Source organism: Cololabis saira, chromosome 15 (genome assembly GCF_033807715.1).
Source record: "Cololabis saira isolate AMF1-May2022 chromosome 15, fColSai1.1, whole genome shotgun sequence".
Taxonomy (NCBI): Eukaryota; Metazoa; Chordata; class Actinopteri; order Beloniformes; family Belonidae; genus Cololabis; species Cololabis saira.
The window spans coordinates 2,078,318-2,096,207 of NC_084601.1; the positions used below are offsets into that span (position 1 = coordinate 2,078,318).

General features: G+C 41.4%; 2 protein-coding genes across 3 annotated transcripts in view; both read left to right on the plus strand.

Annotated features, from left to right (window-relative positions):
• samd12 (sterile alpha motif domain containing 12) overlaps positions 1–17,890 on the plus strand; it is a 255,222-nt gene that overhangs the window by 108,269 nt on the left and 129,063 nt on the right. The window lies entirely within an intron of this gene.
• Positions 1,696–2,803, plus strand: LOC133461015 (alpha-taxilin-like). Its single transcript, XM_061741766.1, has one exon. The coding sequence runs from the start codon at positions 1,777–1,779 to the stop codon at positions 2,728–2,730; it is 954 nt and encodes a 317-aa protein (XP_061597750.1). The 5' UTR covers positions 1,696–1,776; the 3' UTR covers positions 2,731–2,803.

Here is a 17,890-nt window from a genome sequence, read left to right on the forward strand (position 1 = left end):
AACCGATGGTGTGTAGCATCAGAGGTTAAAACCTTTAATGGGCTTTGTGATTTAATGACTCTGGAACAATTCAAAAACTGTGTGCCCGTTGATATTGCCACTTATATAACTGAGAGGAAAGTGAAGACCCCCCAAGAAGCGGCCATCTTGGCTGACGAGTACTGTCTAACACACAAAAGTGTATTTGGTGACTACACGCTTCAAACTGGTGGGTCCATTCGTACAGGAAAGCAGGGGGATTCAGGGGTTCTAAATTCGGAGCATGGTTCCGGGAAACGGAGTGACCCTAATGTTTGTAATTTTTGCCATAAAACTGGACACTGGAAAAATTCTTGTTTTTCTCTTAAAGCTAAAGAGACGACATTGAGTGGTGCACAAATCAAACCGTCCGCGTTGGCTGCACCTGTAGTCCCCTCACCTCAGCTAATTGTTAAAATGGAAGGTGTTCCTGACATGTTTCGAATGGACAGATGCACAAAAGACCAGCTGGTACAAATAGCAGAGCACTACAAAATTGCTGTCCATTCGAAACAATCAAAGGTCAGGGTGAAGCTTTTTCTGATCGACAGTTTGGTGACAAAGGGTGTGTTGTCAGAGGAGGTGGTCCCAGAGGATGATGAGAACCCAAGTGCTGGTGGGACTTTTTCATTTTCTTCGAGCCAATTAACTTTTGAACAACACAAGGAATTGCTTAACATTAAACTTGAACATGAGAAAGAAATGGAACAGATAAAACAAATGACTGAGTTAAAAAAATTGGAATTGGAGCATCATAAGTTCCAGTTGAGGGTTAATGAAGCAAAACAGTTTAATGTTGGTTCTAATCTGCAATTACTTCCCAAGTTTACAGAGAAAGATCCAGATTTGTTCTTTGCCCTGTTTGAGCGGGTGGCAGGCGCCAGAGGTTGGTCAGATGGTGAGCGCACCCTACTGCTCCAATGTGTCCTTACAGGTAAGGCCCAGGAGGCCTATGCTTCCTTATCAGTGATTGATAGTCAGAAATATGGGGTTGTTAAGGAGGCAGTGCTACGTGCGTATGAGTTGGTACCCGAAGCCTACAGACAACGTTTTAGGACTTGGAGGAAAGAGGAACATCAAACTTATGTGGAATTTGGGAGGGATATGTTGGTCCAGTTTAACCGATGGTGTGTAGCATCAGAGGTTAAAACCTTTAATGGGCTTCGGGATTTAATGACTCTGGAACAATTCAAAAACTGTGTGCCCGTTGATATTGCCACTTATATAACTGAGAGGAAAGTGAAGACCCCCCAAGAAGCGGCCATCTTGGCTGACGAGTACTGTCTAACACACAAAAGTGTATTTGGTGACTACACGCTTCAAACTGGTGGGTCCATTCGTACAGAAAAGCAGGGGGATTCAGGGGTTCTAAATTCGGAGCATGGTTCCGGGAAACGGAGTGACCCTAATGTTTGTAATTTTTGCCATAAAACTGGACACTGGAAAAATTCTTGTTTTGCTCTTAAAGCTAAAGAGACGACATTGAGTGGTTGCCAAATCAAACCGTCCGCGTTGGCTGCACCTGTAGTCCCCTCACCTCAGCTAATTGTTAAAATGGAAGGTGTTCCTGACATGTTTTCTGCTGGGGGTGACCCTAAGGCTGAGTATTCAGCGTTCCTTTCAGAGGGTTTTGTATCACTGTCTGGTGGAAAGGCAATTAAGGTTAACATCTTGAGGGATACGGGTGCGTTACATACTTATGTCCGTCGCAACATAGTTCCATTCTCCTCCACGTCAGACACGGGCGATTTCAGTTTGATGCGAGGTATGGGTATGCAGTTAATTCCGGTGCCCCTACATAGAATGAGCATTGTCTGTGGGTTGGTTAGTGGAGAGGTGGTGGTGGGAGTGCGGCCTGAGTTACCAGTGGAAGGGGTCGATGTAATACTTGGAAATGATTTGGCGGGGGATAAAGTGTGGGCTGAGGCTATAGCTCCAAATGTGGTTACCCAGGTCCCAGTCTCATCTTACCCAAGTAAACAAGAGGGAAAAACAGAGGTTTTGCCGGCATGCGCAGTAACCCATGCTAAGAAGAAGAAAGTGAAAGGTCTGGGTAAAGAAATCACCCTCCTCATGCAGACCCTCAACACACTGAGCACCCCCGAGGAAAAGCTTGGAGGCCTTTGCACGATGTACGCCGAACTGTTGGAAGAGAACCGTAACACTCAGAAGCAGATGAAGGTGCTGCAGAACCAGCTGGTCCAGGAGAAAGACAACCTGAGGAACGAGCACAGCAAGGCCATCCTGGCCCGCAGCAAGCTGGAAAGCCTCTGCAGGGAGCTGCAAAGACACAACCGGACACTCAAGGAGGAAGGAATCCAAAGAACGCGGCTGGAGGAGGAGAAGAGGAAGGAGGTGACTTCTCATTTCCAGGTGACGCTGAACGACATCCAGACTCAGATGGAGCAGCACGACGAGAGAAACGCCAGCCTTCGACAAGAGAACGCAGACCTGGCAGAAAAACTCAAGAAACTCTACGAACAGTACAAACTGCGCGAGGAGCACATCGACAAAGTGGTGAAGCACAAAGACCTGCAGCAACAGCTGGTGGATGCAAAGCTGCATCAGGCACAGGAGCTGCTGAAGGAGTCGGAGGAGCGGCACGAGAGAGAGAAAGACTTTCTGCTAAAGGAAGCCGTAGAGTCTCAAATGATGTGTGAGCTGAAGTTACAGAGTACCTGTTGGTCTCCTCTCTTAAGGGGGGAGGTGTGACGACCCACCCTGTCTTAACAGGGTGTTCTGTTCATGTGCAGGAGGAGGGGACCAGCCTGCATGGGTGTGCCTAGAGGAGGAGGCACACCTGACTCCAATCAGGCCCAATATTTAAACAGGCTGGTCAGGGCCATTTGGCCTCTCTCCCCTGCTCAGTAAGCATGGTTTTCTTTTGGTTGTTTTGAGTTTGTTTGTCTTTAGTTTTCTGCACTTGCACATACACTACACTTACACACATCCACACCTGCCATACACCACTGATCAAACTGATGACTCACACCTCACCTTACCTGTTTGATTGATTTAATTATAAATAAATACATTGTTTTGAACATTTATCCCTGTGTGTCGTCTCCCATTTTTGTCATGACGAAGTCAGTTCATGACAATGGCCGTCATGTTTTTGAAAGCACACACACACGCCCATACGTTTCCTCTGGTCTCTGCCTGTGGGGAAAAAAAGCTTCACTGTAGCCAGAAATAACGGAGTAACGCACGGTAATTGCGATACTGAATTTAAAAAGTAATTTGTTCGAGTATTAGTTACCGCAAATCTAATGGCGTTACTGTAACGCGTTACTAAATAACGCGTTTATGGTTCCGCGTCAAACCAACGCAGAGCACACGCCGTCACCGTGACGCCGTCGTGAACCTTCAGACTTCTCCGTCACTCCATTTCTCCACGGTGCAGTACCCCCTGCGACCGCTAGTTAGCGATCTTTTCCTGAATGGTTTATCCGACTTTTTCCGGTCACAGTGAATCAAAGAGATAAGGACAACTATTGTGCAAAAAACAAAAAACAAAAGAAAAATCACACATACATGAAGAAAAGAGCGCTGAAAGTTCACGACTGCTTCAAACCGGAAACCGGAAATGCGTTGCTACCAAGCGAACCAATCACAGCCCTCTCCGTCTTTGGTCTGCGTCGCCTCGACAAGTAGTTACAATTTTCGGGAGGTGCAGATCCGTGACGGCGTCAGTGACGACGCGTACCACACGCCGCAGACAATCAGGTCGAGGTTCAGCAACCTGAATATCCTGTACCTTCTGACCAGGTTAACCCATCAGTGGATTATTTCTTCCCTGATGGCATGGGCATATCTCACGATGACGATGCCAGGATTGCTCAGGATCAGGCTGTGAGAGGGCGGTTCAGGGAGAATGAGACATCCATGGGTGAAAAACACTTAATCGGCCAAACCTTAACCCCATCGACTATCTTTGGGATGTGCTGGAGAGAGACTAACCCTGCGTTCACACTGAAAGAGTCACGGGCGTCCCGACGCCAGCATCTCGCCGCTTGGTGCATTCACACTGAAAGCGTCAGTGCCTGCAGCGGGGCGGGGGTGGGCGGGGCTAAAGCTGCGCTGCAGAACTGAAGGGAACAGTGGGAGCAGCCTACACATAGCGTACACATCTTCAGTTTCCTATTTCACCATAGATCACACTTTGGGACGCCTTCTTTATATTTTAGCGTTATTTCCGCGTAGATAAGAGTAAGTTTGATGCTCCTGAACAAGTTTGGTCCAACCGCCAGATCCCACTCCCGGTGAACCATAAATCCGCCTAGGCTGATTTATGGTTCCGCGTCACACCAATGCAGAACCTACGGCGTAGGGTACGCGGCGACGCACACCGCACCGCGTCCCTACGCCGACGGCTACGCCGTCGATTTAACGCGGAACCATAAATCAGGCGAAGCTGCAGTCTGTGCAGTGAACACAATTCTTTGTTTTTATATATAATTGTTTATATAATAATTGCTCGGGGGTTTATGTTTATGTTTATGTTTATGTTTATGTTTATGTTTATGTTTATGTTCATGTTCTGGATCTCTGGAAAGCGTCTAGAGATAACATCTGTTGTATTAGATGCTATATAAATAAAATTGAATTGAATTGAATTGAACACTGACACACCAGGTCCCAGCGGATTTGGTCATGATGTTTAACCTGTGTTTTGTGATTAATAAGCACGGGTTTTAATTATTTTTCGTTGGATCAATGTAGTAAATAAAATAGTTGGGACCATCCAGCTCCTCACCCATCAGATACGTGTTTCACGTGAGCAGTTCAGGTAAAAACTGCAGTCAAATCAGCAAAATGTCATTTTGCTGGATGAAATATATTAATTCCTGATGAAATAAGTTTGTTAGTGCACAGCTCTGCTCATGTACACATGTGAATGAGTGTACGTTCGTGTGTACATGAAAGTACAATCTGCATTGAGAGTTCTTGCTTGGGGAATCCCGGCGTGTGATTGGACGACGCCTCGGCGTCGCCGCTGCTCATTTGCATAAAGTTCAGATTTTTCAACTTTTAAATTGACGCGCCGGTCCCGCCGCCCGACGCTCCTGCCGCCCCCGCCGGTCCCGCCGCCTCTCGACGCCCGTTTTTCATAGACAATGAATGGCAGCCAGACGCCTATGACGCCCGTGACGCTTTCAGTGTGAACGGGGGGTTAGTGCAGCGGTCCGACTCTTCCATCATCAATACAAGATTCATTCATTCATTCATTCATTATCTTACCCGCTTTATCCCTTGCGGGGTCACGGGGGTCTGCTGGAGCCTATCCCAGCTCATTTTAGGTGAGAGGCAGGGGTTACACCACAATACAAGATCTTGGTGAAAAATGAATTTAACAATGAAAATAAATGTGAAATTGTAGAAATTTATCAGAACTCCTCCACAGCAAATGCGTGCCATAATCAAGGCTAAAGGCAGCCCAACAAAATATTAGTGTGCATGACTCTTTTATTTGCTTAATTAAATTCAGGCAATGACTTGAATATTTTATTTTCCTCCCAAATTGTGACCTTAATCAGCGAGCTGCCTCAAATTAAACACGATAATTGGAAGGCCTCTGAAAAGGCAATGAATCCCGCAATCACAATTACAGTTTTCTGACGTGGAGCAGTGCTTTTCGCTTATTTTCTTGTGTTTTAAAAAGCTCCATGAAGTGTGAGAGATGGAGCTGAGATTTGGTGGAATAGTTGAGGCAGGAACAAAGAATTAGAGAGACAGATGGTGAGACAGGAGGGGACAGGCGGATGTGTGGGGAAGGGACCAGGAGAGGCTGCGTACCTTCCATCAGGCTCATGGGAAATCTAACCAGGCAATATCCAAACGGCGCCGCTCTGCCCCTGCCACCTTAGCCCCACACAATTACAATACTATCTGACAAAGATATTGAGCGCAGATCCCTTGCTATTTCTGTGGCTGCGCATATCCAGCTGGAGCCTGATTTTATATAAAAGCACCCAAAAAAGGCATTAACAGCGACTTATTGGAAGGAGAGGCCACGCGGCCGGGCGGAGCAGCAAACACAGTTTAAAAGTGTTGACTCTCTGCAGCCCGGCAGGCCACACTGCAGAGGGCGAGTCGTGTGCTCATCATCCCGTCTGACCTTTACCTCTACTCCACATCACAGCGGCTCACGGGCGACTTTAACGCCTGTGTGTCCTTGGTGCGTGACGCAGGGCGGGAGGGAGGAAAGTGATTCCAATTCAGTGGCGGCTTGTCAATAAGGGGCGCTAGGGCGCCGCCCCCATTAAAATTACAGGAAAAAATATATATATATAGACACAGTACACATAAATTACGTAATAAAATTATTATCACATCTGTGCACTCATAAAATGTGTCAAGCCTTCCCATCCCCTTACTACGGAGTATTAGGGCCAAACTAAGACAAAAAAAAATTTGGAAATTACGAGAACAAAGTCAAAATGTTGCGAGAATAAAGTCGTAATAGAATAAAGTCGTAATATTACGAGAATAAAGTTGTAATATTACGAGAATAAAGTCGTAATTTATGAGAATAAAATCGTAATACTATGAGAATAAAGTTGTAATATTATGAGAATCTAATTTATGAGAACTCTAACGGGAAGAGCATCTTCTCCCTGTGTTAAAATGAGGAATATTGAGCATCTTGTGAAGTTCTATTTATAGATTTATAATATATTTAATATAACGACTTTATTCTCGTAATATTACGACTTTATTCTCGTAATATTACAACTTTATTCTCAAAATATTACGACTTTATTCTCTTAATACTATGGCTTTATTCTCATATTATTATGACTTTATTTTTTATTTTTTGTCTTTGTTTGGCCCTAATACACCGTCGTACATACTGGGTTTATTCAGAGTTGTTTTTTGTGCAGACTGAAATACATAGGTTTCAATGGCGAGGGGCGCCGGCCAAATGAGTGTGTATTGATATTATTAAACTTTTCTTCCATGTAACTTCATGCTGGTCTCTAATTGGTTACTCAAAGACTCTCCTCCGTGGCCAATGTTCAAGACAGCGCTGTAAACTAATAGAAGTAAATGGACTTATTTTCATAAAGCACCTTTCTACAAAGAAATCTACATTTTACGTCTCATTTATTCATTCACACACGCACTAATATACTTGGGAAACAGTTAGGCACCAAATATAATATATTTAATTTTCTGAGATGGCAAAAATAAGAACTTTATTGATCCCACATAGGAGTAATTCATGTTATATCAGCTATAGAGAACAAGGTAGTGCCGAAAAACAATATATATGCCCCCTCACAAAAATAAGAAAAATAGAGAAACATATTTTCTCATCAACAAAACAAATTTAAAATTTTTTAAATAACAAAATAACATATTTGAACCATTTTTCAGACAATATCTGTCAATATCTCTATATAATAACTGAAACAATCTGAAAAATGGTTCAAATGTGTTATTTTGTTACTTGAAAAATGTAAAATGTTTATGTAAAATATGCTACATGTATATGTAGTGTATGTATATGTAGTGATATGTAATTAAAAAAAAAAAAAAAAATGTATGTTCAAGTAGAGTTTATAGTTGTGATGACATCCCATTCCACTATTGGCTGATTTTTCTGTGGTCTTTATCTTATTGCAGAAGTTTTGTCCTGTAGATATAATATCTTTGAGTGGTTGTGCTCTTTGGGGAAAATTTCAAACACACGACTACTTTTGTGCACCTTAATGGTTTCAGCAGATGGAAGAAGGTAGTGAAGATGAATCAGTATCACGGGGATCCGGGGAGAATAGCTGCAGAATTCAGACGGTGTCAGCATCCTCCATGGCAGGAAATAAAAATAAAGTCCTCCGTAGGGGAGTTCAGTCTTTATGAAATATTCCTCTCTTCATCTGTGAGGCTTTTTCATCTTTCGTCGTGACTAGTTCTGAGAGACATTCTTATCATTTTTGTTTTTTGTGTTTGATTTCTTTTTAAGAAGATAAAACATTGTAAGACAGACTTTTTTTCATTGTTATACTCTGAGATTTCCTTTGTATCTACATGTTTTATGAGTTCCCTGATTTGTTTAGTCCGGTGGTTATTTAGAGATATACACATATTATGCCCTTCCAGCCAAACAAATGGTGTGTGTGTCCCTATCTTCGCAAAATACTTTTATATAGCTTTACAAATGTGTTTTTATCATAAAAAGTTATCAATAAAATTGTCACCTTGATAACTTTACATCAGCGATTTATATTTTTCCACCAGTCTGTTTTTCTCCAGTCGATCAAAATTAATATAAAAACTTCAGTCGTATTCTTTAGTCCAAGCAAAAAAAAAAGCCTGTTTTCCACTGCAGGCTATTCCAGAGAAGCAGAAAACTGAACTGTATTTTGTTTTCATGAAGTACAACATTTCCATCAAGTTTCATGAGAAACATTCATCAAGAGACAAAAGAAATAGCAACAAGCAGGGGGACCCACGCCCCTCCCTGTCAGGAGAATCACTGCACAGACATTGATCTGATTTTAATGAATGTCCACAGCTCATGTTAAATTAAAAAGCCATTCGTAATCTTTTGAGGGGGATAAAAGTCTACTTTTATCCAAACGTTACCTTCCCAAGGTCTCGACCATTAAGTCTCAATAGCAGGGAATTATCTTTTTTTTTTGTGACATTTTTGATAGACTGTTTCCACTAATTGAAAAATAAAATGAACAAGAACAGTAAATTTCACACAAACAGGCTTCACTTTTATAGCCATGAATTATACATTTTGTAACCAAAAACAAGATTGCTCATTCCTGAACTGATTAAATTATGAAATTAAAGTCAAAAGCTGATTTACAACAGTCTGAAAGAGTTTTTCAAACTTCCAGCATAATTCAGTCCCTACCAGTGTCTGATCTCTACTGCTGACGTCCTCAGCTAAAAGAAAGAAAAAAAAAATCAGCTTACTGCTGTCATTAAGAACGTATTTTATTTTTTTCATCTTGCAGATCCTGGTTCTTTGAATAATTTATGATATTTTGAAAATATCATAAACTGTTCGAAAATTTTTCGAACAGTCTTGTTATTTTTGGTGCTATTGAAAGAGAAAAGTATTTGACTACCAGTTGCCAGCTGGCTACCGCAAATGTAAGTTCTGTGTAAGGTAAAACACGGGATGAATGAAGTGTAAACGTATCACACCTCAGTAATGCGAGACAGCTACTCTTATAAGCTCTAATTGTTTCAAATATGGCCTTTTCTATGGCAAAAAACCCCAATCCAGACTGGCTGTGGCAGCCTTGAGTGTGGCTCATTTTTAACAAGGATCATATTGCATCTTTAAATGCCAGTTATATCTCTCCTCGGGGCCTCGTGCTCACAATGTGTGGAGAAACGACATTACAGGCTGAACAGGCAAAAAAGAATGAAAAAACAATGAAAGGATTTACAAGACTTAGAGCAAAGACCCTTTGCCACTATTAATTTCCTCATTGCACACATTTTATAGCAAAGACACAGATCCACGTGGAAATTGAGTTGGTTTTTCTTTAGTTGAAACTCAGAACATTAAAGTTTCATTACATTTCTCCTAGATTTTGCACAATATTGCTGAAGAACCTGATAACAAGCTTGTTTATGTGAGCTGTTGTTTGTCTCTATACTGTATGCCTTTAGTTACCGAAGGTTTTTGTCATTAGAATGATTGCACTTATTTATTTTTATTATTCATTTATTATAATTTATTATAATTTATTATTATTATTTTTATTATTCATGAACCCTTTTACCAAAGCTTAACAAATCCAACCAAAGAGCAAATAAAAAAAATAAATAAATGGATCTGAGTCTGAAAATGAAATGATATAAAATGTTTAAAAAATAGGAAAACATCAGAGAGTTTTGACAATTTGAAAGCTTTAATGCTTTGAAATGAAAAATGCTTCTATGTTTTGGTTCTTCAGACAAATAATGTCCGTAAAAACTGTATTTGTACCTGTAAGAGTATAAGGACAAGTGCTGTTTTTCTTAATGATCATTACTATCCGGCTCAAGGGCACTTCAGCTGAGTGCACGCTTGCAAGAGCTGAAGGCAGAACTGTGTTCTCGTGTTGCACAAAATCAATGTCGCTCATGGTGCCGCTCAAATGGCCCCAAGCCATTTTGAGACCTTCAATAACAGAGGCACTTATTTAACGCGGTGCTTGATGTTTAACTACCTTTTATCTTGCTTTTTTTTTTTTACCAGTGCATGTTGTTACAAAAGCATGCATGTCATAAAGAGCCAACAGGTTTCATTTGAAATGCAAATGCTGCTTCTTCTCCTGGAGATCATCTTCTCTTTCTGAGACTTGTGGTTTCATGACAAGCCTCAGGTCAAACCTCTCTCCTCCATGAATGTATGATGGGAAGAACTGCAGGATCAGTAAATGGAAGATGCAAATGTTGGAATGGCATGTCATTCAGGATGACGCTATCTTTTTAAATTCAGAATATATCATTTTACAGATGGATCAGTGAAGTGCTACTTTTTAGCTACAGTTTATTGTTGTATCAGTCTAAATCAAAGTAAGTAGTTTCCATATAAAATGAATATCACCTCTCTACTCAGGTGTCTGTGATGTAACGCAGATGATTCTTCACATCCATGACTGTGTGAATGTTCTAGTGCCTTCTCCAGGGAGATTCTCCTCTTCCTCAGTGCATGATGGGATAGCTCCGTCTCTGCAGCGTGAGCAGGAACTAGAGAAACGGGATGGGTGGATTAATGAGTCATTGCAAACGTTACTGTCCAAACTTGTACTTGGGTTGGATGATTCAGTCCAAGTCGTTATGTTTAGAAAAGCTATCAGATGGGAAGGAAGAGAAAAAATCAACCTCATCAGAATAATTTTGTTAACACACATGAACTGTTTTGGAACTGAAACGCATTAAAAAAAAGGAAAAAAAAAAAAAGCTGGGACCTTAAACACTTTAGGTGTGATGGTGTAAAGGATGCAAAACCATGAAGCGCTTTAGGTGACATGTACCAAACACATCTTCCTGCAAACACATCCTCAGGTGTGAAACAGGAGCTACAGAGACATTTCCCTTTATTTATTTAATTATATCACCAATTACTGATTCTCTGAAAAAAAAAAACATTTTTCTTGTGGTTTACTTGAATTGCTAAACTAATGTGTTTCACTTCGAGTTGCCGAAAAAAAGTAATCTGAGTTTTTGAACAGATGGAAAAGTACTGTGTGTAATAAAGCGCACACTGATTACTGTTGCTGAACAAACAGAAGGATGTCTAGGATTATGTGCGGCCCTTTGGTTTTGTGTGGTGCTGCTGCATTTTCTCATCATAGATTCTATGAGCGATCGGGTTTTTTCCCGAGTGATAACCCAAAACCTGAATACTATCTGTTCCATCGGTTTAAACGTCTAGAACAGTGTAATACTCAGCTGCATCCCTCCACTATAAGCTTTGTTTTTGCACAACTCTCACACGGCTTACATGCTAATATAAGTTGTTATGGTAGTATATTATAGTCCATCCTTATTACTTATTCTGGGTTGGGTCATGAAGGCAGCAGCCTAAGGAGGGAAGCCCTGACTTCCCTCTCCGGCCACCTCGTCCAGCTCATCCTCAGCCCAGCCGAAGGACATACGTAGTTCCTCTAGCACAAGGGTCGGCAACCCAAAATGTTGAAAGACACAAAAAACAAATATGTCTGGAGCCGCAAAAAATGAAAAGTCTTGTATAAGCCTTAGAATGAAGGCAACACGTGCTGCATGTTTCTATATTAGTTATAACTGAGTGAAGATGTTTTTTTTTTCATTATGCACTTCGAGAAAAAAGTCTAAATTTCGAGAAAAAAGTCGAAATGTCGAGGAAATAAGTCAAAATTTCTGGAAAAAAGTCAAAATGCTGAGAAAAAAGTTGAAATGTCGAGAAAAAAGTCGAAATTTCGAGATTAATGTTGAAGTACAATCTCGAGAAAAAAGTAGAAATGTCGAGAAAAAAGTCGAAATGTCAAGATTAAAAAGGAAAGGAAAAAGGAAGTAAAAAAGAGAGGGGAAAAAAGGAAAAAAGAGAAGAAAAAAAGAAAAAAAAGGTTAAACATTTTTGAAAAAGCTCCAAGGAGCCACTAGGGCGGAGCTAAAGAGCCGCTCTGGAGCCGCGGGTTGCTGATCCCTGGTCTAGCATGTCCTGGGTCCAGGCCAAGCATTTTCCACAAACTGAACTAAAAGTAAATGTCAGGTTTGCATTATGCATCTTCAGTTTCATACAAGTAAAAATATTTGACCACAAACTGAATATTTCTTTTCATGTATGACTTGACTTTTTTCTTTTCCAGAAATGTAAAAACTACACATGCTCACACCTGCTCCAGCCTGAGGCCGTAAGATGAACCCCGTTATCGTTTCATCCTCCCACCTTTGGGGACGACACAATCTTTACATCATAAAAAAGATTGATTCATGCTCACCTTAGAAGTAAAAGTTCAGAGCTCAAAACTGTGATCGGGACCGCAAAACGGTACTAGTTTCTTCTGAGCGTAGTAAGATTTTGGGTCCGCGGGTCGAGGCGTGGTCGTCACGTGATCCCGCTGCACCAATAGGATGTTACTAGTAAACACAATAGATTAATAACCCAATATCGCGCTACAGTTTGTCACCTCCACGACACGTATCGTGATGTTTTTGTATCGCGAAATTTCGTGGCACGATATACAGGACTGTCTCAGAAAATTAGAATATTGTGATAAAGTCCTTTATTTTCTGTAATGCAAAAATGTCATACATTCTGGATTCATTACAAATCAACTGAAATATTGCAAGCCTTTTATTATTTTAATATTGCTGATCATGGCTTACAGCTTAAGAAAACTCAAATATCCTATCTCAAATTAGAATATTCTGGGAATCTTAATCTTAAACTGTAAACCATAATCAGCAATATTAAAATAATAAAAGGCTTGCAGTATTTCAGTTGATTTGTAATGAATCCAGAATGTATGACATTTTAGGTTTTTTAATTGCATTACAGAAAATAAAGAACTTTATCGCAATATTCTAATTTTCTGAGACAGTCCTGTAATGTTCCACCCCTATTATAAAGAGCTTAATAACACAATGATGGCTCACCATAACCACACATCCCCTTTCATCACCACTACTCTATACTTCTGGGATCCAGAACCTTCTCCTGGCCTCTCTCTCTCCCTTCCGCTGTATTCCTTAACCTATTCTGAGATCCAGAGCCGTCCCAGGAGGACAGGTCAGTGGAGGGGTCTGTATCTGGACGTGCTCCCTCCCTGACCCCTGGGAGACTTGCTGAGAGCAACCATCTCCGCGGGTGTTTAAGTGGGGGTCCTGTTAACCCTCATTAGCCTCTGCAGCACTGTACCGGAGGATTAGTAGAATACAAATAGCCCCTCTTTGTTTCCACCGCCCTCTCCGTCACAGCTCCCACATCTCCCACTGCAAGAGTTGCTGACGATGAGAAACAGTGAAACAGGATTTGGGAGAGAGTAGCTGTTTACTGCATGTTAAACAGTGTCCTGCTGCTCATTATGCAGGCCTTAATGGTGAGAAGACTTTAGCAGACAGTGTGAAATTGTACATTTGTGGATGGTGATGAAGCGCACTAGAGATCTTGTGACTGGCCTGTAACACGTGACCCTGGTTTGCAGGAGCTCAGATTTTAGTATGAAATGAGACGCATGCAAGAGGAGGCTGATCACTAACTGATAATCCTCTACTTGTTCATGTGTGAAAGCTAAAGGCCTTGCAAATCTAGAAGAGCCAACAACTGCCCACACTTTAGGTTTGTTTGTTTGTTCTTTACAATGATCACATTTCTACCACATTTTCTCAGTGCGATCAATGGATTCAAACATGATCCAGTACGCTACGTGAAAACTCATTCATCATGTAGTCTACATAAAGCTCTATCTATAGCAATTTTAATCTATTGGGAAAAATTAAAAGAAAAAATCAAATACGAAAATATGCCTTACCACAGACACTCAATTATCTAAATTGTCACATCTCGGGAACATTCACCAGACGAAGGTTTTAACTTGGGAAAGACATCAGTCAGTTAATCATGTGATCACTAAAACAGCCAAATCCAGAAATTAGTGGCAACATTAACACCTAAAAGACACTTTTGATCGTGTTGTAGCCCTTTTTGCCTGAATTAACCTTTTAACAGCCTCAACTTGAAAAACACGTTCAAATTCTATTATAATCTCAAACTCAAACTCAAACTTTATTTATTTATATAGCACCATTCATACATGGAATGCAACACATGGTGCTTTACAAGAAGAATAAAATAACAATCAAAAACAGAATTTAAAACATCCCATACGACCCCACCCCCCACCCCCCACGCGCACACACACACTCACTCATACACATGTGCACACACTCACACACACACACACACACACACACACACACACACACACACACACACACACACACACACACTCACACTCATACACATGTGCACACACTCACACAAACACACGCACAGTGGACTGGTGACATGGCTTAGCACTAACGATCCAGATGAGGAAAACACTACCTATGGGTGGCCGTCCACACCGAGAGGCTCCACCGACCACGACCACAAGGAGCATCGCCACAGAGACCCCCCCCCAACCCGGAGAGACCGGGGCAGACCCCACACAGAAGGTGGAGTCAGGCCTGAGGGACCCCCATGACGACACCCCCATGGGCAGAGCAGGCACACCTCCCAGTGTGGAGGACCCCCCTGAGGAAACACTGGAGCTAAAAACTAAAAGATTAAAAGAAAGTAAAAAATGCCTAAAGGTGTAAAATTTTAGAAAATAAAATTAAAGTCAAATAATAAAAGAGCTAAATAAATAAACAAAATAAATAGATGACTAACAATGACGTATCTGGATCAGAGACCCTTAAGTCTTATTCCTTTCACTAGGAGGGAGTGAGATTTGGAAAAAGTTGTGCAAAAACTGATATTTGTCTTAAAACTGTTCATTAGTGACTAAAAGTCTATGACACATGCAACATCCATTTTAGAGTCCAAACAGCAGGGTTGACCAAGGTTCTGGACGTTGATCGATAAAATCATAACCTTTACAAAGCTTCATCAACAAATCTAAATTCAGACATTTGTATTAGGAAACCAAGGCATCATAGTGTAACACAAGAGTAGCAGGCTGACATCAATGCTTATATCAAGGGAAGGTTACCTGTCTTCATTCTTTATTTGTAAGGGTGCATCAGCTTCAGTGCAGAGCGATCAACGTCTGCTCCAGCTCTGCATTCAGTTGTTAATACTGTAGCAACAACAAGCAGCACGGTTTCATGGTCAGTGTGTGCGTGTGCATGTGTGTGGCAGCATTACACAAAGCTCTTTGTTCATAGCTCTTGTAAAGTTGGAAACTAAACCCCAATTTACCTGTCAGAAGGTCATCGGGGTGCACGTTTTATGCATCTTAAATGATTATTTATGGATTTGCTCTTTATGAGGGTTAGTGATTAGCAGGAACCAGAAACTCCCTGTTCGCAGTTCACTGTTTGTTTTGCTTTTATTTTCTGTACAGTTAAGTGTGTTTTGCAACATGGATGGTGTGATTTGATCTGTGAATTTGTCGGTTGTATTAGTGTCTCGTTTGAATGACCTTCCTGAGCAGCCCCATCCCGGCTCTTTCATCATGAGTTTCACTCCGATAATGAGCTGCAGGACCTGAATGATTTATTTTTATGGCAGCTGAGCCAAATGAACGAGAGAAACTATATTCTATAGCACGAAAAAGTCCTTTAGCTTCTGCTTCTGCTCTTGATCTGACGAGGTATTTCCAGCTGCAGCTCTGCGCTGGAGAAAGTAGCATGTTTATCAATCAATCAATCAATCAATCAATCAATCATTTATTTTAACTCACGACCTTGATCACATGGTATGAAGCACAGAACACAAACATTTGTACATTTATAGCAAGTGGCAGGCTGTACATGTTCAACTAAAATACTCTTTGGCAAAGAAAAAATAAAAATCATTTAAACAGTGGAAGGACATTCTTCAAAAAGGCGCCTAATTTATAAATAACATTTAACTTATTAGATTGAAGTAACAAAATCAATTTAAACATAGATGGTCGGTTTGTAATACTTTGGTAAGTATTTTTGTCTGAGATTCATTATATTTATGTAGCGCCCCTTTAACCGTCCTCAGTTCTAAAGGCGCTCCCCAGGTTGATAAACGCTATCAGATGCTTCCGTTTTCACACATTTATTACACAATTAAATAAATAAAACAAACCCAACAAATAATATGTTCGTAATAATATGTTCTTCCATCACACAAAAAACCAGAAATAAACCAAGGGTTTAGTGCACTTCAACCCTGTGAGCATATTACACAAATGGCTCACTAATTGTATAAACCTAAAGCCGGCACTCTAGCTTTGATAAAATAAAACCCTTAATGCAAAAGAAAAACACAGTCACCAGTATTGGGTACCCAAATGCGCAACGTTGCAGGCCTGTTTCAGTTCTTAACTGAGCTGGGCGTCAGAAGCTCAAAATGGTGATGCGCCTTAGCACCAAAGCTTAAGATGGCGGTGCGCCTCACACCAAAGCACAAAATGGCGGGTGCTTCTTAGCACCGAAGGAAAAAAACCCACAACCTGAAATGACGTCGTCCCGGCCCCACGTGTGGCCCCACGTGTGGCTCCGCATGCTGCACTGCGTGCTGCGGCACTGCCGGCCGTAGACAGATCCTCGGTCCCCGGTGGTGTATGCGACCAACACTCACCCAGGGCCCGTCAGACAGGTTGACTTGTACAGCTGGGCGACTGTTTCACCTCGTGGAGTGGCTGTTCGCTGCTCACGGCGATGGCCGTCCCTTAATTGGCGCGGGCTGCACCAACTTCCAACCGCACTTTGCTGGGACACTTATCCAGAGTCCGTGTTGACGTAGGTCCGACGCTGCATTGGAGGGCGATAAAAGACTCTCTGTCCGTTCACCTCTGTTACACTCTCCGACCAACGTGTCTGTTAACCCTAGTCCTTTTCTCTTTTCTTTCTTTTCCCCATCTCGGTTTATCCTCCCGGCTGCTTTGCTGCTCCGCTCTCCTCCTCCCCGTCTTCTCTGCGTCAATCCGACACCTCCTCCTGGCTCCGCCCCTCTGCTTGCTGATTGGATCCCCACAGGTAAGTTAACTTAAACTTATTAATATTTCTACATTTACACATACAGTTGTCTTACTTTTAACAGTCATCTTCAACAGACACAACAATAAAACAAATAACATTGAAATAAACAATTATTTCCCTCATGGGATTTTACCATCAGGTTACGTTTACATATTTACATTCAAACAAAATGTGAAACTCATCTCCAATACGGTTGACGTTACAGAGTTACAGAATCTCTGACTTCTATCCAGACCTTTATACCTTCCAGTGACTTTTGGTAATATGCTGTTATTCATCCTAAAATTACAAATGGCCTGTCTATACTTGTATACTATACTGATTTTGACATAGTAAGTACTGTTCTAGGTTAAACTCTTGCTTAATCTCTACATAAATATCACATGTCATCCTATAGAGTTCACTTCGCCATTTTTGCAGAAATTGATATTATTATGATATTAACTTTTGTGATTCAAGCGTGTTATGAGAAAACTGTAGCCTGATTTGATTGTAAATGAGTTTTAAGACGCTGCATTTTCTCGGCTCACACACAGTCAAGATGAAGTCCTCAGTTAGTCAGAAGGGTTGAGAATAACTTAGCCCTCCACCTGTAGACCTGACAAGAGGCCAAACTGTTCTCCTCCATCTGATCTGGGTTACGTGGGAGAACTGGAGCGATGTTAGCGACACAAAGCTGTGTATCAGAGCCTCCCGTTCACACCGGGCATGT